Genomic DNA, 27,290 nt, shown 5'->3' on the forward strand with positions numbered 1-27,290 from the left:
TATGGGTTGGGTATGGGTTTGATCCCATACCCATACCCAACCCAACCCAATGAACATGTCTAATCTAGATGCGTATAGGCATTATTAGAATGAACTCCTACCTCTCGAAGATTAAGGCTAAGGATTCACCTCGATATATATGCGACCTTAGGAATCAGACACCAAAACATGTGCTATTAGAATGCCCCCTATTTAATGAAGCCCGCGATACCCTACGAGCGACCCTACAGGAACATAAGCTCTCACTAGCCATTAGCTATGAAAAACTAATCTATGCGAAACCAGCGGTCCCAGCGATCCCTAAGTTTATACGAGACACCTACCTACTAGGCCAGTTCTACCACGCAGAGGACGGCGCCATAGGCGTAGAACCAGATCCAGTGGACGACAAACCACTCATAGAGCAACGCGATGCTATAAGATTAGAAAGCGCATAAAAGGCAATATATGGGGAAAACCCCCTAGGGTGCCCAAACAGAGCTCACCGCCAGGAAACGGTGGCCTCCTCACGAAACGATATGGCATAATAACAGCAATCTGGCGGGTGCTAGAAGATATGGATAGAAGAATAAAGGGTTGGCCGTCCCGGTGATTCGGGAACTTGGTGAAGCAAGGGAGCCTAAAACAACCATCGATGTGACAACGCAGAGTAGAAAATAGCGAGCTTAGTGATATAAGACCTCGGTGATACGGGGCAGCCACCACTTATTCCGCTAGCGAAAGGGCGGTCAACTTTCTGCCGGGAAAGAAGGAGATTAGATGGAAGTGTGGCTCCACGGAGAACACGCAGAACTATAGTTGGAGTAGTTGAAGACTTGACCCACCCTCACTGTTCAGCATTTTTACATTCGATGGAAGGGGAATGCCCCTTCCTAAGCGCTGGACACGCCTTTCAGCACCGCAGCAGGCTGCAACGCATCCCCGCATAACGGCATGCTTTAAGTATAGTCAGTTAAATCGGGTCAATTGAATTCATCATCATCAGGACTAACATTTAAATATGTCCCTTTAGTAACTAAACCATCGCTTCAAAAGCATCTTCTCTTTAAAGATAATATAAGGCGGAAGAGCTTTGCCAGAATCTCTTATAGCTTTAATAATAGTGACCTACTCGCGATTCCCTAGTGATAAAACTTCTCTGCGACTATGATATTTTATAAAGTAATAATAATTTTCTATCGTATTTACTTACCACTATGGCGAAACCTGGCTCGTTAAAGTTAAAATATCGTCCGAATTAATCACATATTTTATAATCATTTGTATGACTAAATCAAACTACGGTATAATGATCCTAGGGTCTTTTTAACTTAAGCTCTCCTATAATCATACAGCTGAGAGAGACAGGAAATCAGGTTTTCGCGATACTTAACAAATTGTGTTATCCAATTTTTGCCAACAGAAAGAGGTGTCTCGGAGGTAGTGGAAATTCGCAATCGGAGGACAAGATTAACTATAACTCTCAACATCTTCGGAGTATAAATAAGCTACACCTCTATAATCTATAGAGATTGGCCAATTCTCTGTTGATTGCTCTCCAATTTCAGTGAATTTATGAGAATGATGACGCTTTTCTGTGCGGCTTTGAACACCCTTCATTCGACGGAGCAAAGTTATTTTAGACAGGCACATCAAATGACCGCATCACATTTAACGCAGAAGGGATGCCGTTTTTTATAGCTTCAATAGTTAATATAATAAATACGTCACTCTTGATAAACAGATTTCTATCGATTTTTAGAACGTTCTTGGTGGCATTGTGGGTGTTCAAAAACAGAACGTTGCTACATGGACAGAAATTTGGTGAGGTGGACCACTTGACCGTGAATTACGTTAACCAGTTATTTTATAACTATTCTTGATATTTATTGTCTTTAATACTACTATAGGTTATCTTTTACCTAATATACAAAATAAATCCTATACGACCAGATCACAGCTACGATGGCCATCTGCAATCAACAACTTATATCGCCCTTCATATGTACAAGTAGCTGGAATAAGAAGGGTTTGGGGGCAACAAGCACCATTATATCTAACTTCCAGCCACCAGGACTAACTTCGATACGCTAATTAGGTGATAAACCTGGTTCTCCATCATTACTTTACCTTTAAAAAATGCGTGATATACTAACCTAGTTCCTCTGAGTGGTTATTCCGAATCGAGAGTCACTGCCTTGGCAGAAGTTTTTCGGCCGAAATACTTTCCGTATGTTGACAGCCCTGTTTATCGGCTGTCGCAACACTTCTGTCTGAGACGAATGTGTTCCATTGTCTAAGAAAGAGTCGGTAAAGAGGCTAAATCATTGTTATATGCATACTGTTTATGGTTATCATTTGCGATGCACTCTGAGCAAGGATTCGTGATGTGGTCTAAACCGGGGTGTCTCAACTCTATCACTATTTTATAACCACCACTTCTTCTCTTCTAAGTATCCTAGACTATCTTTATAGATAGTGTATTTCTTACTCCCTTTTAAGTGTATTTTGTTCGCCTCTTCCAAATAGCTATATTAATTATATAGAAAAATATGATAATATATAATTCGAACAGTCCGATTATGTAAAGGGCTAATAGTAATCTTAAATGCAGAACTAGTGATGCAGACAAACTGTCTTTCTCAAGCTTGAAGATAAAAGAGAGACTCGCTATGGACATGCGGCAATATAAGGTGCAGGTGCGGGAAGCGCGTGACGAGAATGAGTGGCACAGACACGAATGCTAAAGCAGGCACCAGCCTGTTACAGTCCTTCTCTTCTCTCTTCAAGCTTAATAAAGATAGTTTGTGTCTATCTAGTTCGGCATTTAAGATTAGTTTTAGCCCTTCAGATAAACAGAACCTATATCAAATCTTTGTCTTCTTTTTATCATGTATTATATTTAATCGCAGATTTATGAGATAGTAATTATAATCGTAGCTCTATTTACTCAAATGATATAATATAAACTCAAATTAGTAGTAAAATCGGAGCTTTATTTATTTGGGTATACTCTCTCTTCGCATACTAAAAAAGGGATTCAAATTATTTAGATAGTTTATGATAGGTTACAGCGTAGTAATATTCATTCTAAGCCACTCAATAGCTGTATTATACTTCTAGCTCCTATTTAGAGCTAGATTGGGCATCAAAAACACTATTAATAGATCCACTTTCTCTGAATATATCACTTTTCAAACCATTAATGTAACTAATTATATATTTCATCCCTCTATATATATATTCAAATACTCTATCATTTATAATAATTTTCACTTTAATTATGTGAATCATAGAAAAATACTTAAGTCATTTTATTTTATATTATATAATCTATCATCTAGAAAAGTATAATTTTGAAAGATTAAATTATCTTGATGTTTTATTATTAACGCTATAGATAACCAAGCTTGTTTTAATTGCTATATTATAAGTATCCCAAAACTAGATCTCTATTTAGCAGGCCAATAAATAGATATAGGCTTAATAAACCTTATATGACGCTCAAAAGGACTAGATTAATTATCAGGCTTTAACTAGGTAGGGTAGGTGCCTCTAAAGATTGAACAGCTATATATACTACATAAGGGAAAATATGTTTTCGGACACCGCCCGCATTTTGACGCGTTTTGTCGCGTAGGCCTGTACCCACCTTTTTGAATTATATTTCTTGTACTACTAACGATGGCTCCTTTTGGCACAGAAACTAGTAGAAACCGCGGTAAAAAGCAAGAACTTTCTACTGATCAACGCGCTAGAATCGTCTCTAGCCTTGAAAATGGTGTATCGCCAACCAAACTCGCTGCTATTTATGGCTGTCCCCGCAGCACAATCTACTACACTAGTGACCGCTACGAAACCACAAAAACGCTTGAATCGCGCCCTAGACGTGGACATCCTCCTATCTATAGCGAAGCCGCTAAACGCTGGATCTATTTGAATGCGCGCCGTCATCTATTTTGGAGCTATAGGCGACTTGCTGCAAACACCTCTTTTAATCCCTCTCGACCTACTTTACGGAAAATTCTTAGAGGTTACGATCTTCCAAAACGACGCCGAAAGAACAAGATCCCTCTTAGCCCTCATCTTGCGAAAGACCGACCTGAATTCGCTCAAAAATGGCGTCAGGATGTGGATTGGAAGAAATGGATCTTTTCGGACGAATGTTCGGTTCAAAGAACATCAAATTCTGATATTCAGTGAGTTTGGCTGTTGAAATCAGAGACTTATTTGAGTCAATTTGTTAATCCTAAAGCCCATGTGAAGGATATTTCGCAGATGGTATGGGTGTGTATATGGATTGGTAGTCGTTCGAAGTTAGTGGTTATGGAGTGCGATTCTAGGTCTAAATGTAAAGGATTTACTAGTAAATCCTATATCAAAGCCATAGAAAAGGGCTTTCTACCGCACTATGAGGATGATGATATATTTCAGCAGGATAATGCTAAAATCCATACATCAAAGGAAGCAAGAAGGTGGTTTCGAAGTTGGAGGATTCGTCTTGAAAAATGGCCTGCACGATCACCTGATATGAGCCCGATCGAACCATGTTGGTACCAATCTTCTAAAGTGTAAATTAAGAAAGCTACACCCCGAATTAGTCGAAATGGGCCAAACTGCAGCTGATTGGACCTATTTTAAGGCCTGTATTTGCGAAGCTTGGGATGCCATTCCACAGGCTTACAATCGACAGCTTAATTAGGGCTATGCCGCGCAGATTAGCTACTGTACGTAAAGTCAGGAGGTATTATACTAAATTTACTGAATACAATTTTATTCTCCTATCATTTACATATTTGAATATATAGATTATATAGCTATATCTGTCGCTCGAAAGGGCGATATTTGAATATCTAACTGAGAATAGCGTTCGAGTTCTTACTGCAGTAAAAGGGAATTGAAGTTTACTGCAGTAAGCGAGGAGTTGGTGAGCTTCAACGAACCACTACTCAACTAGTCAATTGAATTCATCACCATCATCATCATCCTCATTAAATATGATTAGTTAGGCAAATTTTCAAGCAGAGAGAGAGAGAGAGAGCACATGGAGTAGGCATCGAAAATGTAGCGTTTCTTTTTCTTTGATTAGATATAATAAATAGTCGAATAAGAAAGACTAACCGGTCCCTTTCATAAATTACTATTATCTCAGACTCGCCCTAATGCGTGTCTCTATACCTATATGATAAACTCTTTATTTTCTCACTCATATACCTCAATTTACTAACTATAAGCTATAAATGTATATGATATTACTATTATTATATATATCTATAGATAAACACCTATACTAACTTCCTAGTAGCTAAAGCTTAGTTTAAATGATCGATCTTATTTTGTTTTAGTGATGTCTTTGTAATTAAAAGAGACTGTATAACCTAGAGCGATTTACACCGCAGGTATCCAGGCTTAATATTAATCTTCTGTTTTCAGCACGCACCTCCCAAAAAAGATAAAGCATAATAATATATTAGAAAGGAGGCTATTGAAGCTCTGAAAAATGGTAAATATGCTTTGGCCAAAGCTACTACTTAAACAGTTATTTTTAGAGATAACGAGATGAATATAATGATAATTTAGGTTAACGAACTAGTATAGAAAGAGTTATTGTATAAAGAGAATAGGTATTAGTTAACGTAACTTGAACTTAGTAATAGACTCTTAATCTATATTTATTCTAAAGATGTGAAGGGCTAATACTAATCTTGAATATAGAACTAGTGATGCCGACAAACTGTCTTTAATTAAGCTTGAAGAGAGGAGAGAGAGACTAGCTATGGACATGTGGCAATATAAGGGATGCGGGTGCGGGTGGCACGTGACGAGCATGAGTGGCACAGGCATGAATGCTAAAGCAGGCACCAGCCTGTTACAAAAGATGATCTTTCTCAGCCCTGATATAATTAATATGTCATTTATTCTAGATAACACTAAATTAGAACCTGGCTACTTCAATTGTATGATACAAATCAGGGGTTTTAATATTATTATCTTTAATAAGCTGTTGATAGCTTTTAAGATAGAAGTAGGTGATGGAAGATAAGTTTTCTGACAGTCGGGATTTAGCCCCACCCACCCTAAATATATATAATTACTTCAATCACTGATATCTCTACCATTATTATAGATAATGTTGCGACAGCCGAGAAACGAGGCCATCAACAGACGGAAAGTATTTCGGCCGAAAACCTTCTGCCAAGACAGTGACCCTGGAACTAGATGAGTATATCACGGTATCCTTGAACGATATGCATTCATCGCAAACGACATCCTTGAGCGATGTGCATTCGCGATAGTAATGTCCTGTCTTCACCGTCCCTTCTGTCTCGGACGAATGTTGACATTCGTCCAGGATAGAGGGGCACCCATATACTATAAATAGCTAGTTCTTTCATCAATGAAAAAGCAGACTTCACAACAATTGCAGTATTCAGTATCGTAGCATCCACTACACCCAGTGGATTTTCTACGGTGTTGAGTAGCGGTTTGTTGGAGCTCACAACGTTTACTATTCTCAGTTAGATATTCGAATATCGCCCTTTCGAGCGACAGTAGGCACCACAGAGTTATTGACGAGTGGTGGGGAAGTAAAGCTCTTCGAAGATACTTCGTACTTCACCTTACTTTACACTGTCTCTGTTCGCTTTTACTGTAGTGAATCTTGGGACACACTTCAGCCTTCTTTTACTGCAGTAAAACTCACACTTAGTCTATAGCGCCTACTACTGAAGTTACAACGCCTTCGCTAGTCATAGGGACAGCTATAATGACTAGAGTTTAAGCGACAATAGTTAACTAATTAATTACTTTTTACTTAAATAGGGTTCAACGAGCGAGATTTGACTCTTATAATTAGAAAAATATTATAAGAATAGTAAATATCCTATAGTAGTAGTGTTGATCAAAAACGATCAGACTAAACCAATTCTGATTTAGTGGAAAGAGTACTGTTTGCAGCCATCATTGTCATGTTCAATTCCGGCTGATTCCTGTTTGCATCCTTTTGATCTGATATTACTTCAATTCAATTCAAAGTTCAATTAACCCGATTGAGCTATAATAGTCGCGTATATGCTATGCAGGCGCTTCATCCGTCTGAAGCAAGAACTTATGTCCAACGCCATACCGAAATCAAATACAAAAGAAAATCTGGGCAGTTGCCCAACAGGTACATTTCCACCTTGCCTCTTCCCACTCCCTACTTCCCTCTATGCCACTCCTGTAGAATCTCTGTATTCTCTCCCCAGTTGGCTTCTTCCTCTGTTCCCTTCGTCGATTACGTTCCTGTTGTGTTTTCAATGTTGATTCCTAGGTGTTCGATGCCCGGGTTTTCACGGTGTCGTTACCCATCGTCTTCCCCTCCTCCTATGGCTGCTAAGCCTATCTGCTCGTGGTCATCCTCGTCCGGATCTGGCTCAATCTGATATTACTTACGTTTGCGTTTTACATCTTATCCTATATATATGACCCTGAAATTCAGAGATCTAAGGGTTAAGCCAATCTAATGATTCATCTTGACTTACCATACCTTGGAGACATTATTTGCCTTCTTTTGCCAGCAGCCTGGCATCGTAGCTAGCTACACTTGCTAAGCGAGCGACAGTTAAAGCTTGATGCCTAAACTAACTGTAAAGCCAATCAGCTACATTTATTTTGAAGATATTTCGTTTATTGTCCTCCAATGTTTTATTCACCTCCTTCAATAGCTATATTTTACTAATCAGTGTAGCAAAGCCATAACGTAGTAGTGAGAAACGCTCAATTTCAGTCTGAATTGCATTTTTTGATAGAGTTTCAGTTCCGACTTCCCCCAAATCCCACCCATCCTGAGAGGACTCTCTCTATTTCATGTTTTCTACCTGTCAAAGTAAGCAACAATGTACCGACCTTTGTATATAATTGGGAGTAAAACAGTTTCTACATCAAAATCATTATCATTGATCATTCTACTAAAATCACCTCCGTATCAAAAGTCTAATAGCCAAAGCAATATAAATATTTAGGTTATGAAAAACAACAACTCAAGCGCAAACCGAATTTTCGGAATTTCTCGAGAGCCGCAACAGCTATTGACTCCCAGCTCTACGTATTTTCATCAGGTTGAAGTCTTCATCTCCCTAGTTGACATAATGCGCACCGAAATAAGGGTTAGAGTCGCTCCCGCGGCAGCGAAAAATATTCCACTACCGAAAACCAACAACGCGTCCGAACATATACCACACGGCTTCACAACTACACAGTTTATAGTCTACGACAAGACAACCTCAACGATATAGTCACATAGGAGCCTCCTATACCGAACGCGAGAGACGTGTATACTATCTAGGAGGCCATCATTCTCGGCCTCTGATGGCCTTCAGAAGCATGCACGGGGCTGTTACTTGGAGGCTTCCGTAGCGGGGTAGCCCTCTTCAACACACACACACCAAGACATCTACAACAGGCATAGGGGTGAAGACGCTGGGTATTAGGAACAAACAATCCTAAGGTTTACCAGAAGCCAAGGGGGAATACATCTTGAATCACCACGAAAGTCAAACAGGAGAAAACCGGGTGGCCCACCCAACAACTGCAAGTGAAGGAAGAAGAAGGGAATATAGCTATTCTGTCGGCCAGACGCCATCTTTTCTTTTGTATTAGGGTCTTTTTCTTCATGTCCTGGCGCTAGGATAACTCGTGTATCCACTGGAGGAAACGCCTACATAGCCATACGCAACTAGTTAAGCCCGCCAACTGGGGAGAGAATACGAAGATTCTACAGAAGTTTGGCACCGGGAGAAGGAATGTGGGATTCGGAATTTACCTGTTGGATAGCAGTCCTATTTCTTCTGTATTTGATTTCTAAATGGCGTTGGGCATAAGTTCCTGCTTCGGACGGTTGAAGCGCCTGCATAGCATATACGCGACTAGTATAGCTCAATCGGGTTAATAGAACTTTGAATTGAATTGAATTGAATAATTAAGCTGCATTTGGTTAATTGAGTTTTAATTGATTGATTGATCTCTAGGTTATAGATTAATTTACTAAAAACAGTTAAAGTGAGTAATATACTATATTATTAGCTACTTACCCAATACCCCCCTAAATCCATTCAAAGATTATTGAATTTCGTTTTATTTGAATATTATATGGAAGAATGGACTAGTAATGACATTAGTATTGATGGGACTAAGACCTGTTTTATTCCTAATATTGGGAGTAGAAAGGGCAGTTTCGTTTATTAATATCAGATGCTTATAGTAGCTACCTTAGCTCCCCAGGAGGTTTCGATCAGGTTTACTGGGAAAATAATGTTATCGTACTTTATATGCCTATATATATGTATGTTTCATATATCTTATAGCCTTTAGCTATTTTACTCCTTTAAAGAAGCTCCATAGTGATGCGGTATTAGACCATATACGATATAGAATCAATTTGATTAAGAAAGATAATTAATTTCTTATCTGTCTTCCCTGATATACAATGTGGAACTTTCAAGCTATTACTATCAATTTTTAGCTTTCAAAATACTGCTTTAGTACCTTTAAACCCCGATCAGCTTCTTAATAAGTTGTATATTCAACTTCAAGATTTACCATCTCTTGAAGCTTATTACTATCCAATCAACTAGTTATCTTCTTCCAGTAGTGATAGAAATCCTGGTCTAATTTAGAATCTACAAGACCTATCGAAATCGGAATCTCGCATCTATAAAAAGGAGATTCAAAAACATTACAATAGCAACTATTCCCACAACTCATCACCATATTTTTCTATATGATCAATGTGGTTATTCAGAAGAAGCTAAGAAAAAACAGGTGAAATTAGGAGCGCTAGTAAGAAGTGGGTGGCGCATAAAGGGAGCTTAGGTGGTTTAGAAGAGCTTCAGGATATTGGTATTGATGAGAATGGTGAAGCTACTTAAGTCAAGTATATCAAGCCTGAATTGCCTATTTTATATTTAGTCTATACGACGCCCTAAGTTAACTATTCCCAGTGTGGAAAGAAGGGGCATATATATTATCAGTGTCCTGATCGTGTTGTTTAATTGAACTTACATTAATTTGGTCTCTAAATATGTGTTTAAAATTCAGTTGATTTTCAAATTTGATTGAGTGGACCACTTGACCGGGAATTACGTTATAGGGTATATATAAGATGGGTTAAATTATGATACTATAAAATACATGTTGTATAATATTTTCCTTACTATCGTACTATGATCTCACTATGGGAAATGCTATACAATGGATCAATATAATGGTCAGGGATGGTTGCAGAAAGACCATATTTCCCTATATATAATTTATTTTAAACCTCAACCAATCAATCAAATCTCAATTAACCAAATGCAGCCTAACTAGATCCGTATCGCTATGTAGGCGTTCTAGCGGAAACACGAGTTATCCTATCTCCAGGATCATGAAGAAAAAGACCATACTACACAAGAAAAGATGGGTCTAGCCGACAGAATAGCTATATTCCCTTTTTCTTCCTTCACTTGCAGTTGTTGGGTGGACCACCCGGTTTCCTCTTTGACTTTCTTGGTGATTTAAGATGTATTCTCTCTTGGCTTCCAGTTAGGCTTAGGGCTGTTTGATCCTAATACGTGGCACTTCTAGGGATTTGAACCTCTCTAGTCAGGCCCAGTAGCCAATGTCCGGTATGAGCCAAGCTGAGTTTTCCTTGTCATGTTTGGAATGGGTAATGATTTTAGAGAGAATTCCAGCACGTTGGCCATGGGAAAATTATTGCTTTTTATCATAGCTTCCATTAATCCATAAATTGTACTTCAAGAATTGAATTGAAAAAGGTGGCCCACGCGATTAAACATGTTTCCCTTATTATACCTTATAATCTTCATAAATATTCAAAATTGCTCCGTACTGGAATGATTTAATTGAAAATAAAAATGTAAATATATTTTATTCCTATATTCACAGACTGAAAAAACAGCTCAAATCATCCATCATTAATCCCTATTTTTATATAGAAAGATCCTTTTATTCTATCAGGTCCAGTGTTGTATACTTATTGGTCTTTCAAACATCACAGCCTTATTGTTGTGCCCCCAGCGTTTGAAAATAGTTACTATAAAAACCATGCTCAATTATATACTTGGTTCTTCTAAACTCCAGTTTTTACTCAATTTTATGTTGAGCTCGATAGTCATTAGACTGACTATACTCAATACTATCGATTTATGTTCAACTCATAGTCGTAGTCAAAGGCTTTGACGTTTAAACCTTAACCGTAACCCAAATGAATATTAATTAGCATAAGGGCTAGGAGATATATCGATAACTTCTTTCTTTAGAACTAATAAATATCTTGGATGAATCCTAGCATAGATATTGAAATTTTTGAAATTTTTCTTTCTTATTTCGAATTTTTTATTAATCTCGAATCCAATGTAAATATTATATCTATTATGAATTCTTTCAGAAACCTGCGTATCTAGATAATGCCAAATATCAATATGATTATAAGCTAACTATCTTCAGTAAAAATTGCTAGATTGTTGAATAATAGTTCCAATTTATATTTACTGACTAGTGAAAAAATGACAGCAAGTATTCTATTTTATTTGGATAATTCATATAATAACTTTCTCCTTCATTTCTAGGTCTAAGATGTATTTTGATATTATTAATGATTATAGCACGTTAATTAAGTATCTTTAGGCTCTGGTCCTTAGCTATGTTTATAGAGATGAACTTATATCTATCTTTCTTCTAGTTCATTCTTAGTACAAAGTAAATCACATACGAGCGGCGCACACAACCGAGTGGCGCACCTAGAACACCATAGTAAAATCGAATAAATTAAATATCATATCTCAGCAACCATAACCCTCAAAGAATCAATACTGGGTGAGATAAAATAATAAGAATCCTTATAAAGATCTTATTCATTTTAAGTAAATTAATTAGGTGGATTATAGTGATACCACAAATTAGGATGTGATTTATTTATCTTAGCTTTAACTACACTTTAATTGACGATTTTATGTTCCTTCTTCTATATCTTTATTTTATCAACTATAAGTGATCCAAATTCAAGAGTTGAAGTCAATTCAATGGGTGGTTGTTGACATATGATATTCAATTTGTTGGAGTTTATTATGGTGTTCTGGGTGCACCACTCGCATGTGTGCGCCGGTCGTATGTGATTTACTTTATATTCTTCTATTAGTGTTTATATGGGAAAGTAAAAAGAGGTCAAAAGTTTGCTAGTACTTCCCGTGTTTTAAGCGCCTTTTAATCAGGTTATTATACTAAATATCGAATAAAATCTTATTATCATCTCAATCGTCAATTTAAATATGTAATTTATTGTTGAAAGGATGCACTGAAAGTGGTTTCAATCACGAGTGGACCGCAGATTTACTGCAGTAAATCTTTGGCACATAATTTGTTTTGTCGATTAATAAATGGGGAACTACTTTAGGCAGTTCTGGAGTAGAGTGGAATAACACACCTTTTACAACTCGCAACAATACATTTACCAAAAAGTAGATGCATATGCACCAGTAAGACGCGTCAGTATTCCGACATTTATATAGGTATATCTGTTGCGACAGCTGAGAAACAAAGCCATCAACAAACGGAAAGTATTTCGGCCGAAATGTTTCTGCAGTGACTCTGAAACTAGATTAGTATGTCATGGCATCCTTGAACGATATGCATTCATCGCAAACAACACCCTTGAGCGATGTGCATTCGCGACAGTAATGTCCCGTCTTCACTATCTCTTCTGTCTCGGACGAATGTTAACATTCGTTCAGGACAGAGGGGCACCCATATACTATAAGTAGCTAGTTCTTTCATCAATGAAAAAGGAGACTTCACAACAACCACAGCATTCACTATCGTAGCATCCGCTACATTTGGTGGATTTTCTACGGTGTTGAGTAGCGGTTTGTTGAAGCTCAACAAGTCTTTGATTCTACTGCAGTAAACTTGAACAATATTCTCAGTACAATATCGCCCTTTCGAGCGACAATATCTATAAGAATCATGGAAAAAGATGTCAGTGTTTAAGTCATTACATATATCTGGGGTGGGGCTAGTTCCTGACTGTCGGAAGACTTTTGACTTATAACGTATTACAAAGTAGTGTAAATATATACATTTCTTCGACAATTTTATAGATAATCCTTCTCTCCTAGGCTGTCGATCCTATAACTAGATCAATTATTAGAGCTACTATATAGTATGTAATAATAGTAGATTATAACATATACGACCTGTGAATTAGATCTACTTTGACTTCATTTTATTACATTATTTATCCCATAACTCTATTAAATTCAGTAAAACTACCATTGTATCGGACGCTATGGGTGTCAATCCATCTTTCTCCTATGCCCAGTTTCCCGACATATCCCACACCTATGTGGCCGATGACCTGGTTGAGAAGAAGCCGGGTTTTGGCGTCGGTAACGGTTGGTTTACAGCATTACTATTTACAACACCATTGATTGACGCGTCAATATGATGATGATGATGAATTCAATTGACCAGATTTAATTGACTATACTCAAAACATGCCGTTATGCGGGGGTGCGCCGCAGCCTGCTGCGGTGCTGAAAGGCGTGTCCAGCGCTTAGAAAGGGGCATTCCCCTTCCATCGAATGTAAAAACGCAGAACCACATAAATAAATAAATACAACGAGAATAAAGGAAATGCCAAACAATGAGGGTGAGACGTTGATATGATGTTGTGCTTCGCGCAAGACCATCTTCAACAACCATTCGGCGGTTAGGGCGTGCCTTTTTTCATATCTTTTGCATTAGCTTTATGAAGATTCAAGAGCAGCTATTTTCTGATCTTACACAACCATACGTTGGTGCATAGCTATATGAATGACCTCTTCAAAACGGCAAAACAGCTTATATCTAGAGGCTATAAAAGATGGGGTGAACATGGCAGCATTTATCTTAGCATAAAATTATTCTATCAGCATATCTGCTCGAAATCAGGCGTAATGTGACTACCATAGCTATATAGAATCAATAACCTATATCGCCCCTTTTGTTGCAACAGCCGAGAAACAAGGCCGTCAACATACTGAAAGTATTTCGGCCGAAAAGCTTCTGCCAAGGCAGTGACCCTCGGTTCGGAATAACCACTCGGAGGAACTAGATTAGTAGTATATCACGGCATCCTTGAACGATATGCATCGTCGCAAACGACACCCTTGAGCGATGTGCATTCGCGACAGTGGATGTTCCATCTTCACCGTCTCTGTCTTGGACGGAGGAGCACCCATATACTATAAGTAGCTAGTTCTCTCCATCAATGAAAACACAGACTTCACAGCTGCAATATTCAACTAGTAGGAATCCACTACCAGATCGGTGGATTGTCTACGGTGTTGAGTAGCAGTTAGTTGAAGCTTGCCAACCTCTTTGTTTTTACTGCAGTAATATAACAGGCTGGTGCCTGCTTTAGCATTCATGCCTGTGCCACTCATGCTCGTCACGTGCCACCCGCACCCGCATCCCTTATATTGCCACATGTCCATAGCTAGTCTCTCTCTCTTCTCTTCAAGCTTAATAAAGACAGTTTGTCGGCATCACTAGTTCTGCATTCAAGATTAGTATTAGCCCTTCACAGGGGATGCTCTCTAGACGGTGAGCAAGCTATAGGAAGACTGGGCACTATGGCTGTAGATAGCCTAGACACGGTTACGGGATGAATGTAGGAATTTGTACGCTGTAAAGATCCGATTGATAAACGAAAAGAATTAACCAAGGAAGGGAATTGGGGTACCAGATGCTCTTATGGCTCATCCGGCTCCGCATAGATGCCAGGAGCGCAGTCTCTCCACTGGGCATTTCATCGGGTATCGACCCGTTACAGACACCATGGCTCGGCTCGCCTAATATTAATAATACTACTACTACGTACTACTAATAGCTATTTCTATTAACGATTTTGGTAGTCACGGTTTCACCCATTGCGAAACTAGTTTCATCAGAGTTACAAATATCGTCTTTTTAAATCCTATTCTCGCGAATAGACCTTTTAACTAATATAAACCAATCGCGAATAATCTTAGGGTCTTATTGTTTACGCGCTCAAAATTACAACGTTTTGAATAGTGAGTATCGATTTCAGGTGTACGTTTAGTGAAGTTTGAAACCTAGTTTCGTCTGACTATAAGAAGTGGGTCGACTCTGCGGTGGGAGTGTAGAATATTGACGATTTAAGCAACATAATATGGTATAAGGGCAGATCCACGGTCATCTAAAGAGAAAATCCATTTTAATAGAGTTCCCTCTTCAGTCAATTTATGAATATTTACGTGCTTCTCGAATGGGTGTTCAGCACCAGATAGGCGATTGTGGAGGATTGAGCGGGGTATATTAAAGGTAGATACAGCTTAGGTTGTATTGGTAATTTCGCCATTGTTTATAGCTTTAATAGCTAATAGGATCCTTCCTGTTCAACCCGTTTATGGGCTATTTGAACATTCTTAGGTGGCATGGGGAGAGGTTGAAAAAGTAAGACACGTAAATGACGCGTAAAAAAAATGAAATTCACGGGTCGTACGTGTTTTACTCTAGATGATATAATATTAGCGATAACTTGTGATATGTCTACAAGAGCTAGTTTTTATACTGAAGTAATTTTATGAAATTTCTTATTTGATAATATTCTCATAAAAGATTCTCACTAAAACTAAAAAAAATAAAGATCTTTACCTATGAAATTAAAATACATAGTATAAAAAGTATTGAATAAAAAATAGTACAAGAAACCACTCATTGGTCAGCGGGAGAATTCAGTATGATAATTTTCAGCACAGGAAGATTATAAGAGCCTTTTTGGTGTAGGCGCAAGTCAAGAAGACCATTACTTATGTCTGTGGCTATAGTAATAGCCAGGATGACTGTGGGAAGCATATAAAGGTATTCCACATAACTTCATAGCTATGCTAAGAATTTAACAGGTAAATATTAATAATAGATTTAAATAATTTCGAAGTATCCTTTTATAACTACGATGATTCTAGCTTTTTGACCATATGTCCCATTATTTTGAGTTAGGCTGTATAACACGTACTGTTACAGGGTGAGCCCTCACAGCGCCATACGCGTATCGCCGTGACACGTCACGTGCCTTCTTCCCGCTTCCCTATATCAGACTCTTGCCTTTACCACTGTTTTCTCGTCCTCAGTTCATCCTTCTTGAATCATATCGGACTATTACAGTGCCCAATTTAATGTAGTATCGTCCCGTTACACGTACACCCGAAATAATCACTATAAACTCGTAACCGGGCCTTACATACGTTACATAAATTACACTTAATTTCAGACCCTCGCTACACGAGGGTCCGCCACCCAAATGGACTATTTTTTTAAAAAATTTCTACAACCACTACCTTTTTAACCACCACTCCACTAAAGATGCCTTCAGATAATGAAGACATTGAAGATCAGATTATTAAAGCCCTCAAATCCCTCCATACTCAATTAAAACTAAATATTACGAAAACTGCACGAGAATTCGCGGTTCCTCGCGGTCGGTTTCATCGGCGTTGGCATGGTGGAAAATCACTATTTGAACGATAACCTAATGACCGTAAGCTTAATTGTGCTTAGGAATTAGTTCTTTGCGAATATACCAACTAATTTGATAAGGCATGAGTATCAATTAGTCGCGGACAAATTGAAATTGCAGCCAATTCAATTCTCAAAGAGGCCCATATAGACCCAACAACAAAACCATCACAAATCGGCGACCATTGGTTAAAACGCCTCCTTAAACGTCATCCTGAATACCATCGTCAACGCTGATAAGAAATTGATGTTGAGCGAAGCCTTGCTTTTAATTAAATCTATGGTTGAGCGATGGTTTAAAGACTATGAGCGTGTCATCATAGAATATAGTATTTGTCAACAGGATGTCTATAACTTTGACGAGACTAAATAGCTTCCAAATTAATGTTGGAAGAGACCAATAGATCATTACAAGAGAGCCAAAGAAGGAGTCATTCAATGGTTCTGTCACCAATCACGAATCTATTACCTGTTTAGAGGCTCAGGCTACTCTCGCCATAGAATTACAGCGGGGATTTGACAACACAAAACCTATCATGGCAGCACGCCCCGCCCGATATAGTGCTTCTCATCATTACACAAGGATCACAGGTATCATTATTTCTGATCAGGTCAAAGACATGAAGCTAAAAGAGTATAAGCTTAATGAAAAAGCTCATCAAGATAAGATATGACGGAAGTGGAAGAAGGTATTGGTTGAGATTAGGAAGCATGGAAGGTCGAAAAAAAAGCTTAAAAAATAATTCTTCTTGGTTTTAACTATAATTTAGTCTCTATCTAATTCATACTATATTTATTTAGAGGTGGTTAAAAATGTGGTTGTTGTAGGAATTTAGAAGAATAGTCCATTTGGGTGGCGGACCCTTGTGTAGCGAGGGTCTGAAATTAAGTGTAATTTATGTGACGTATGTAAGGCCCGGTCATAGCTGACTCATTAATTTTAATTAAACTGATTGATCTTATGCCCTATTTTACCCACCTCGAGCAGGTTAGCTAGCGCCTAGTTTTGTATTTAGTAATTATATTAAAAAAATATGATGAACTATTTCAATCGTCCTTTTAGTAGGCGATAGAATCAAACTAAGTAATGACTCTAGACCTAAATAAATAAAGTAAATCACATGTGAACGGGACACATAGGTGAGTGGAACACCCAGAACACCATAGTAAACTCGAAAAATTGAATGTCATATCTCAACAACCATGACTCCGATAATATTTAAATATTCGGTGATATATCACGATAAGAGACCTCATAAAGAATAAATTCATTTTAAGTAAATTAGATAGATGGATTATAATGGTACCATAAATTACTATACTGTAATTTATCTATTTTAGCTTTAACTACACTTTACTTGATGATTTCCAAATATTTCTTTGCATATAAATATTATATTTTTAACTAGAAACAATTCAAATTCAAGATTTAAAATCATTCCTACTTGTGGTTGTTGAGATATGACATTCAATTTTTTCTAGTTTACTATGGTGTTCTGGGTGTTCCGCTCGCCTGTGTCCCGTTTGCATGTGTTATTGTTGCGACAGCCGAGAAACAAGGCCATCAACAGACGGAAAGTATTTCGGCCGAAAAAGCTTCTGCCGAGACAGCGACTCCGGAACTGGATTAGTATATCACGGCATCCTTGAACGATATGCATTCATCGCAAACGACACCCTTGAGCGATGTGCATTCGCGACAGTAATGTCCCGTCTTCACCGTCTCTTCTGTCTCGGACGAATGTTGACATTCGTCCAGAGCAGAGGGGCACCCATATACTATAAGTAGCTAGTTCTTTCATCAATGAAAAAGCAGACTTCACAACAACCGCAATATTCAGTATCGTAGCATCCACTACACCCGGTGGATTTTCTACGGTGTTGAGTAGCGGTTTGTTGGAGCTCACAACGTCACCATTCTCAGTTAAGATATTCGAATATCGCCAAGCGAGCGACAGTTATACTTTATAAGATTTCGATTTTACTAGGTCTTCTAGCGTCTAAAAAGAGTGATCACTATAGCACCATAATAATGGTCGATCATAAGCTATATCAAAGGAGGTAGAGGGAAATATTTAAGTCAAATATTCAACCTATCTAGTACTGTAGTACAGGACTAAAGCTGTAGCTTTTAAAGCTATTAATTATCGTATCTGCTCTAAATTTTATGATATCAAAGATCATATCAAGGAAATCATCTTTATCGATCGATTTAACAATAAATAGTATCTAGTTTAATATCGTAGTACTATAAAGCTTCTTTAAAGGTGACAAACAACCTACATCTAAAGGCAATAAACGATATAAACTTTAGGATATTTCTAGAAGCATATAAAATACGATAGATAGTATATCTTTATCTTCATAAATTTGATTAAATTTGAGAGTAATATAGCTACTATAATCATACAATATTAAAGGCAAAATTTACCTCTTCATTCCTAATCTTAGGGATAAAGTATATCTTTAACTAATAAAACTATTTGTACTTCGTATAGCAACCCTCGGTCTTTAAATATGGAATAGAGCATAGAACCGGGCACGACCCCACATCGACCGCCCCCACAGCAGTGGCCAGCCAGTGGAGCAATATTTTAACAATGCCAGCTCAACAACCTAAAGCACTATATAGCCTGCGGTGCGCGAAACACTAGTACTAGGTTAGACCAATTTATTAGAGATTTATTTAACGATCTACACTCGCGCTTGTAGACTATTCCGCTGAGCATGGGAGTAGGAGGGGAAGACGATGGGTAACGACACCATGAAAAACCTGGACACCGAGCACCCAGGCCACGACATCAAAAATACACCATGAACAAGATCAACGAAGGGGAGCGGAAGAATATGCCAACTGGGGAGAGAATACGAAGATTCTACAGAAGTTTGGCACCGGGAGAAGGAATGTGGGATTTGGAATTTACCTGTTGGACAGCAGTCCTATTTCTTTTGTATTTGATTTCTAAACGGCGTTGGGCACAAGTTCCTGCTTCGGACGGTTGAAGCGCCTGCATAGCATATACGCGACTAGTATAGCTCGACCGGGTTAATAGAACTTTGAATTGAATTGAATTGAATTGATATTCCGCTGAGCCACAAAAGGCTATAATAATTTTCCGAACGGAAGATTATTTGCAAGTTCCATATATATATATATATATATACCAACCTTGTAGAACACTGAATTGAGCATAATGCCGGTCGCATCTCCGTACGCCGTTACAATTTAACCCCAGTCTGATAATGATCAAAATGCGAGGTTTGTGTTCATTTCTCAATCTAGGTATTTTCCGTGTATATGTATACTTAATTTGAGCTCGGGTGCGAAGGGCTAATACTAATCTTGAATGCAGAACTAGTGATGCCGAAAAACTGTCTTTATTAAGCTTGAAGAGAAGAGAGAGAGACTAGCTATGGACATGTGGCAATATAAGGGATGCGGGTGCGGGTGGCACGTGACGAGCATGAGTAGCACAGGCATGAATGCTAAAGCAGGCACCAGCCTGTTACATCGGGAATATAAGATCACTCTACTTTATCCAACACCGGTCGATTGCAGTCCAACATAGCTATGGATTTTTTTTCGTAAAAATATTACCAGTGATAGACCTAGTCAAATTAATCTTATCATAAAGATGATAGAAATGATATACCTGTTAGAGACGTGTGAAGAAATACATGTATGCTGTCTTCTTCATTTTCTCAATGTCCTCAAATAGCACAACCTTTTCATCGTTAAACATGATCCAGGATAGCGCATCCTGACCTGGCAATGCTTTGCGAATCAGAGCCACATAATGCCTGCTGTTTTTTTAGTACAGTAATTGTAAAAAAAAGATAAACAAGACTTTTGCTTACCCTGCATGAACAGATGTGCCTTTATGGCATACAGCCGAACGCAGCTGATACCGAGCTGGTAAGGTATCGTAGCCATATGAGCCCTGTTGACCTTGCATGTCATCGCTGCTGGAGTGGTCCTCCCCTTCTGAATTGTCATCAGGATGACTGAATACCCAGTCAAGAGCTCGATTGACATCACCACCAGTAGCAGCCAAGGCTCGTCGAGCCCTTGGAGCCTCGATTCCCATATCACCCAATTGTGAAATTTTCCCTTCATCCTGTTCAGTGACCTTTGAATTTGAAACTCTTCCATCTAGCACCAGCGGTTCATCAATGCTGGGATCTTCCATATGAGCAAAGAGCCAATTCATGGCAGCCTCGGTATCGGAGTTACCAGTTGCATGGAGAGCCTTTTCACACCGCACAAGTGGAAAACCCATGCCTAAGAGTTGATCGAGAGAGCCAGTATTAGGTATGAAGCTTATATTTTCTTCAACCTCGGGTAGAAGCTCTTCATGCACATCATGCTCACCGGACAGGTAGCGACTCAAATCGACTGGTCCATCATCCACGATCACCGGAATATCCAGTTTTGTAGGGACCCAGTTGACAAGTTCAAAGCGACGAGCATTTATAGCTAATTCACGAGGCAATGTCTTGAAGGATAGGCGTTTTGAGAAACCGTCACGGCTTTCACATGCGGGACAAACCAGTTCAACAATTTCTTCTGCGGTAAAAATATCCAGACACTCTGACAATGCGACAGATTCAAATCCACCTGTTTCGCTTGCCATACGACGCGCCGGTACCGCCACAGACAGGTTATCTTGCTCATCTACCTTGTAGCGAACCTTTTTGCAGCCCAAACATTGAAGGCGCTGTTCAACCTGGAATCGAAAGTCTTGAACAGGATTGACCTTGCCATCAGTATGCTTTGAAAGGCTGATGGACTTGAACACATGCAGAAGAAACTCAAATGCATCCTGCTGTCTCATAGTGGCGAACTCCTCGTGGCCTTGACCAATCAAATATTTGAACATTGATGGAGCCAATCCCTTCTGGTGGGAAGTTTCTAGGTGGGAGCGGGGATCCGGTTGAGAGTACCTACCTGATAGGAGACCATCTGCAAGCTTTCTTAATTGTGTCTCAAGGTCCTGTGCCGGATCTTGACATAATGGCAGTTCCTCATTAGGGTGGTAGTATCGGTTCTTAAAGCCTGATACTGAAAAAAGGCATTGCATGATGCTGGCAAGATAGCAGCTGTTTCCTAGGTTGGCCAGTCCAGTGAAACCAGGTCCGAAAACAGGGATCAATTCACGGCCGTCTTCATTAGTCATAGAAAATTCCCACTGCAGGTTCTGTTCAACCTGCATCTCCATCAAGCTTTTCTCTGTCTTCTCACGTCCAGCCAATAGAATACCCCAATGTGCAAGGTGATTGACTAGTTCGGGATCGATTCGTTCCTCGTGACACGAATAGCAATAGATGTCTGCAGAACCTTCCGCGGTGATAGAGCCCAGCTTCACGGACACAGCATGTGAGGTCTCATTGGCGTGAGCGAGAGCATGAGAATTACCCCGAATACCACCAAATTGGCTTCGGCCACATGCAGTGTTTCCACATTCCAGGCAAAGCCAGAGATTCTCCTTTAAGTCACATGTGGAGCATTGGCTACAATCTGTAGATACAAACTAGTTAAGCTTGTATGATGAATATCTCAAGGGAGCACATACCTTTGGATGCTGCATTCTCGACATCTTGTTGGATGAGACATAATGTGTGCTCACAAGGGACAAATTCTTGTTCCCATGCTTTGACTTCCTCCCTCCTGGAGAATGTCATCGCTGTCATGACACCCTCAATCACTGTAGGTAGCATGCCATGATTTGTGTCCACATCCTCTCGACCACATGTATAGCATATCACTGATGTCACAATGTTATATCGATCCTCCTCCGTCTCAGCAGGAATTGCAAGCTTCGAAATCTTTGGTGGCGGCTCATCACGCTGCTCTATTATTAGAAAGATGGGATGTTATTAAATGGAAGCTCAACCTTACCTGAACTTGTCTCGGGGTCCTTCTAATATTCAGGGCCAGTGAGTGACCGGAGCGTTGATAGTGAAGTAAAGCATGGGCTCGATCACCAGTACAGCCTCCATTAAAGCAATGAAGGCATACATTCAAGCCCGAGTCATTGTCCTAATCAAGACTATGTTTAGAAATAACAGCATTGAAATAGGGTCGGGGAGCATACGATGGAGTCAAAACATTGAGTGCAGTCCTCACGATACACAGCCTGGGATGATTGTGGTGGTTTGAGTTCTGTTCTAATTAGCAATTCGATATCGAATGGAGGTGGAAAGCCTTCTCACCCGGGCTGTTTGAATGGGCACACGCCATCTTGATTGACGTAGCAGCAAGAAAAACAAGGAAGCGACAGGGAGAGATGGGGAGGAGAGTAGAAGAGAAGATGAAGGGGATCTGTAATAAGCTCTTTCCCTCTAGCACACTCGTCCAAAGACAATTTAGAAGATCAAGGGAAGAAATATTAGGCAGAAGAAGCTCATGAACGTGGGGCTGTGGCGATTACTAAGGGACGTGGGGGAAGCGGGCCTGAGGCTTACAGCGGGGTCACATGAGCACTTTACGCGTTATTTCCTTTTCGCGCGTCGTAGGCACCATCCCAAAAATTTCCTCTTCTTCCATATTGACCTCTTCCCCCACAACTTTGTCTACTCTTTGTCATCACCTATTTATCGAGGCAATCATCATGGCATCAGATGCAGCTTCCCAGATCACTGTTGGGGCTCTCAGGTAAGTTTCTAGCTTGGGGTACGAGTGAGCTTGACCACTAATACTTGAATTATAGTGCTATATTCGATGAAACGAAACCTCAAGTTAGAGAGCCAATCGTACAGTGTGTCCAGATCAAGCCGCTGCCTCCCCAACCAAACCATCCAGAACGTTATCGAGCTGTTTTCAGCGACATTGCCAATTACGTCCAGACTATGATATCCACCCGTATGTTTCGATCATAATCTCAAAGCTACATGTTTAAATACCAATTTCACTAGCAGAATCTAACCCTTTGGTGGCTGATGGCTCCCTGCGGAAGGGATGCTTTGTCCGACTTAAATCATTTCAGGCTAACATGGTCAAGGGTAAAAAGTGAGTCAATACCAGGGTGGATACGTTATAAATATGAACTAACATGTGTGTCAGGATCCTAATTATTCTGGACTTGGAGGTCTTAAAGGAACTGGGTGATGCTGAAAAAATTGGAGATCCCAAGCCTTTGGAAGGGAAGGTTGAGGAGGAAGAGAAGCCCCAACCCACCACCATCTCCAGTAATGGATTCTATGGTAACAAGCTTTCAAGTGGACCACCCCCCAGCAGCCCAATCGAGGGCCCTCCACCTCTTCACATGCTACCATCTATCCCATTGAGGCCATCTCCCCATATTCCAACAAGTGGACCATCAAAGCCCGCTGCACAAGCAAGTCAACCATTAAGACTTGGCACAACAAGAATGGAGAAGGAAAACTTTTCAGTGTGAATTTGTTGGATGACAGTGGTGAGATTCGTGCAACTGGTTTCAATGATCAGTGTGACATGTTGTATGAGCTCATCCAGGAAGGAGGAGTCTACTATATTTCTAGCCCCTGTCGTGTTCAAATCGCCAAGAAGCAATTCACGAACCTCAACAATGACTATGAGCTTACATTTGAGCGAGACACTATTGTTGAAAAGGTATGTTCATTGCTCCTATATTTGGTGCGTCATCACTTACATTTATTTAAATAGGCAGAGGACCAACATGACGTACCCCAAATTCGTTTCAATTTCACCACTATCGGAGACCTTCAATCTGTGGAGAAAGATACAACTACTGATGTTATTGGTATCCTCAAAGAGGTTGGAGAAACGTCCCAGATTGTGTCCAAAGGAACTGGCAAGCCTTACGACAAACGGGAGATTACTCTGGTAGATAACACGGGATTCTCAGTCCGGTTGACTGTCTGGGGTGCCAATGCAGTCAATTTCAATGTAGCCCCAGAGTCTGTTGTCGCTTTCAAGGGAGTCAAAGTTTCAGACTTTGGTGGACGGAGTCTCAGCCTACTGAGCTCTGGTTCCATGGCTGTGGATCCTGACATTGGTGAAGCTCATCGGCTCAAGGGCTGGTATGATGCACAAGGCCGAACTGAGGCTTTCGCCTCCCATGCATCATTGTCTAATGCTACCAACTCTAACATGAAAGCTGATGAATTGAAGACTATTGCCCAAGTGCGAGAGGAACAGCTGGGTATGTCTGACCAGGTGGACTATTTCTCCTTGAAAGCAACTGTTGTCTTCATTCGGTCAGATTCTACCTGGTGCTACCCCGCATGCCTAAGTGAAACCTGCAACAAGAAAGTTACAGAGTTAGACCAAGGCCAGTGGCGATGTGAATTTTGTGAAAAAACTCACCCCAAACCGGAATATCGATACATCATGCCCATTAGTGTAAGCGACCATACAGGTCAGCTTTGGCTTAGCTGCTTTGATGACACGGGTCGGCTTATCATGGGAACCTCTGCTGATAATCTCATGCAACTACGGGAGGATGATCATGCTGCTTTCCTGGAAGTTTTCCAGGAAGCCAACTGTCGAACCTGGAGCTTCCGATGCCGGGCTAAGATTGACACTTTTGGTGAACAGCAACGGTAAGTAACCATGGAACGCTTCGCATTTATGAGAGAACTTCTGCTGACTATGTATGCTTTGTAGTGTGCGATATCAAGTATCATCTTCCAAGATGATCAACTTTTCTGACGAGGCTTCCCGTTTGGCCGATATCATCAACTCTTACAATCTGAGTTAGATTATTGGGCCCTAAATTGTGACTTGTTCAACTTGATTCTTTATGGTTATTCTGACACTTACATTACTCAACGCTACCTTCAAATTCAAAACCTTCTTTAAATGCTTTCTAATTTAAATTGTGTGATGCTTCATTTCTCAAATTTTACCATAGATATTGCACATCCACTTTGGGCTAGATCTGAAGATCATTTGGGCGGTATAGATCTAAGGCGGTATAGACTGGCATTATTAAATTTTCCCTACCTTTTTTTGGAGCCGCTGAACTTGCTGATTGCAACCTTCTCATTCCGTTTTTTTGGATCTTAATCGACCAATTGAGATTTGCCTATCATGGGGAAGAGACGAAATGCTGAGACAGGAGAGCTGCAGCCCAAGAAAAAATCCAAATCTGACAAACGTTCCAACAAAGAAAAGACGGTCGTTGTGGAGCCATCAGTCGACGAGGAGGCTACTTACTCCCAGGCCTCTGCACTCAGCGATCTTCCTCAATCTCATATTGATAAATTTCTCGAGGACAATATTATCAAGAGTACCGATCCTTCTACCGATGCACCAAAATTCCGCCCGCTTATTTCATTTGACTATTTGCCCGGCTGCGATGGTGAGCTATACGCACCGCTGAAGTCTTTCCCAGCCCCGTCACCCATCCAGGCAGCTACCTGGCCGCTTTTATTTGCTGGCCGTGATGTAATCGGCATCGCAGAGACAGGTAGTGGCAAAACTTTGGCTTTCGGCTTGCCCTGTCTTCGCAATTTGACGATGTCTAAGCGAAGCATCAAGCCCTACCACCCAACTGCAGTCATTATTTCCCCTACACGAGAGCTTGCCATGCAAATCTATGATCAGTTGGCAAAGTTTTCTGACGTCGCAAAATCAAACATCACTTGTATCTTTGGTGGTGTGGGAAAGGATGAGCAGCGAGAAGCTCTCAAGACAGCCTCCATTGTGGTAGCCACACCTGGTCGATTGAAGGATCTCCAGAATGAGGGTTCCATCATCCTTAGTAAGGTGAAGTATCTCGTTCTAGACGAAGCGGATCGTATGCTGGACAAAGGATTTGAACAAGACATCAAGGATATTGTGAAACCGATGCCGGTGTCTCGCCGACAAACTGTCATGTTTACAGCAACTTGGCCCCGGTCAGTCCGTGAGCTGGCAGCCGGTTTTATGAGCTCTCCAGTCACTGTCACCATCGGCGGTGATCCTTCTGCCGATCCTCGCGCTAATTTGAGAATTAAACAGGAGGTTGAGGTCGTGGATGGGCGTGATAAAGAAGGTCGCCTCATTCAGCTTCTTAATCGCGCCCAGAAAGGGCCTAAGGCGTCTGATAAAGTTCTCGTGTTTTGCTTATACAAGAAAGAAGCGATGCGAATTGAACGACTGATCAAGAACCAGGGTTTTAAGGTTGCTGGAATCCACGGTGATCTGAACCAGTCCGATCGATTCAGAAATCTCGAGGCCTTCAAGACCGGTGCTGCCACCATTCTGGTTGCAACCGATGTGGCCGCCCGCGGCCTGGATATTCCAGCAGTGAGATTGGTGATCAATGTCACCTTCCCCCTTACTGTGGAAGATTACGTGCATCGTATTGGCCGAACTGGACGGGCTGGAGCCGATGGCTATGCCATTACTTTGTTTACTGAGCAGGATAAGGGACTTTCTGGAGGGTAAGTGATATTGATTACAGTTTATTATAAGTCACCGAGGGACAATTCAGTGCTAACTTTATGCAGATTGATCAACGTCCTCAAGGCTGCAAAGCAAGAAGTTCCGGAGGCCCTGTTGAAGTTTGGCACCACTGTTAAGAAGAAGCAGCACGATGCTTATGGCGCTTTCTACAAGGATGTTGGCGACAAGAAGGCAACTAAAATTGTATTTGATTGATTTTTTTGTTTATGTCTTTTAAAATCGTCACTCTAGCTTTGAATCTTTGGTGCGGGAAGTTATGATCTGATGCAGTTTTTTCGCCTGTTCTATCAGATATTGTTTTTCTACATAGACTCTGCGGATATCATTAGAGATCAAATACCAAAAATATCTTCGCAGGGCA

General features: G+C 40.2%; 3 protein-coding genes across 3 annotated transcripts; 2 read left to right on the forward strand and 1 right to left on the reverse strand.

Moving 5' to 3' along the window:
- Window positions 1-20,192: 20,192 nt before the first annotated feature.
- On the reverse strand, window positions 20,193-22,777 carry N7495_006116 (ubiquitin-specific protease UBP14; the record flags this gene model as incomplete). Its single annotated transcript, XM_057208767.1, has 6 exons — window positions 20,193-20,340; window positions 20,395-22,054; window positions 22,110-22,386; window positions 22,436-22,576; window positions 22,632-22,699; window positions 22,750-22,777. The coding sequence occupies 6 exons, from the start codon at window positions 22,775-22,777 to the stop codon at window positions 20,193-20,195; spliced, it is 2,322 nt and encodes a 773-aa protein (XP_057062541.1).
- A 370-nt stretch (window positions 22,778-23,147) lies between these two features.
- N7495_006117 (replication factor A subunit protein RFA1) lies at window positions 23,148-25,238 on the forward strand (the record flags this gene model as incomplete). The annotated part of the gene is made up of 7 exons (XM_057208768.1): window positions 23,148-23,191; window positions 23,247-23,398; window positions 23,452-23,545; window positions 23,600-23,927; window positions 23,984-24,127; window positions 24,182-25,080; window positions 25,145-25,238. The coding sequence occupies 7 exons, from the start codon at window positions 23,148-23,150 to the stop codon at window positions 25,236-25,238; spliced, it is 1,755 nt and encodes a 584-aa protein (XP_057062542.1).
- Window positions 25,239-25,570: 332 nt separating this feature from the next.
- On the forward strand, window positions 25,571-27,124 carry dbp3 (RNA-dependent ATPase DBP3; the record flags this gene model as incomplete). The annotated part of the gene is made up of 2 exons (XM_057208769.1): window positions 25,571-26,907; window positions 26,974-27,124. 2 exons carry the CDS (start codon window positions 25,571-25,573, stop codon window positions 27,122-27,124), a joined length of 1,488 nt encoding a protein of 495 aa, XP_057062543.1.
- Between the last annotated feature and the right edge of the window lie 166 nt (window positions 27,125-27,290).

This window comes from Penicillium taxi (assembly GCF_028828555.1).
Source record: "Penicillium taxi strain IBT 34144 chromosome Unknown utg000004l_segment0_segment0, whole genome shotgun sequence".
NCBI classification, from domain to species: domain Eukaryota; kingdom Fungi; phylum Ascomycota; class Eurotiomycetes; order Eurotiales; family Aspergillaceae; genus Penicillium; species Penicillium taxi.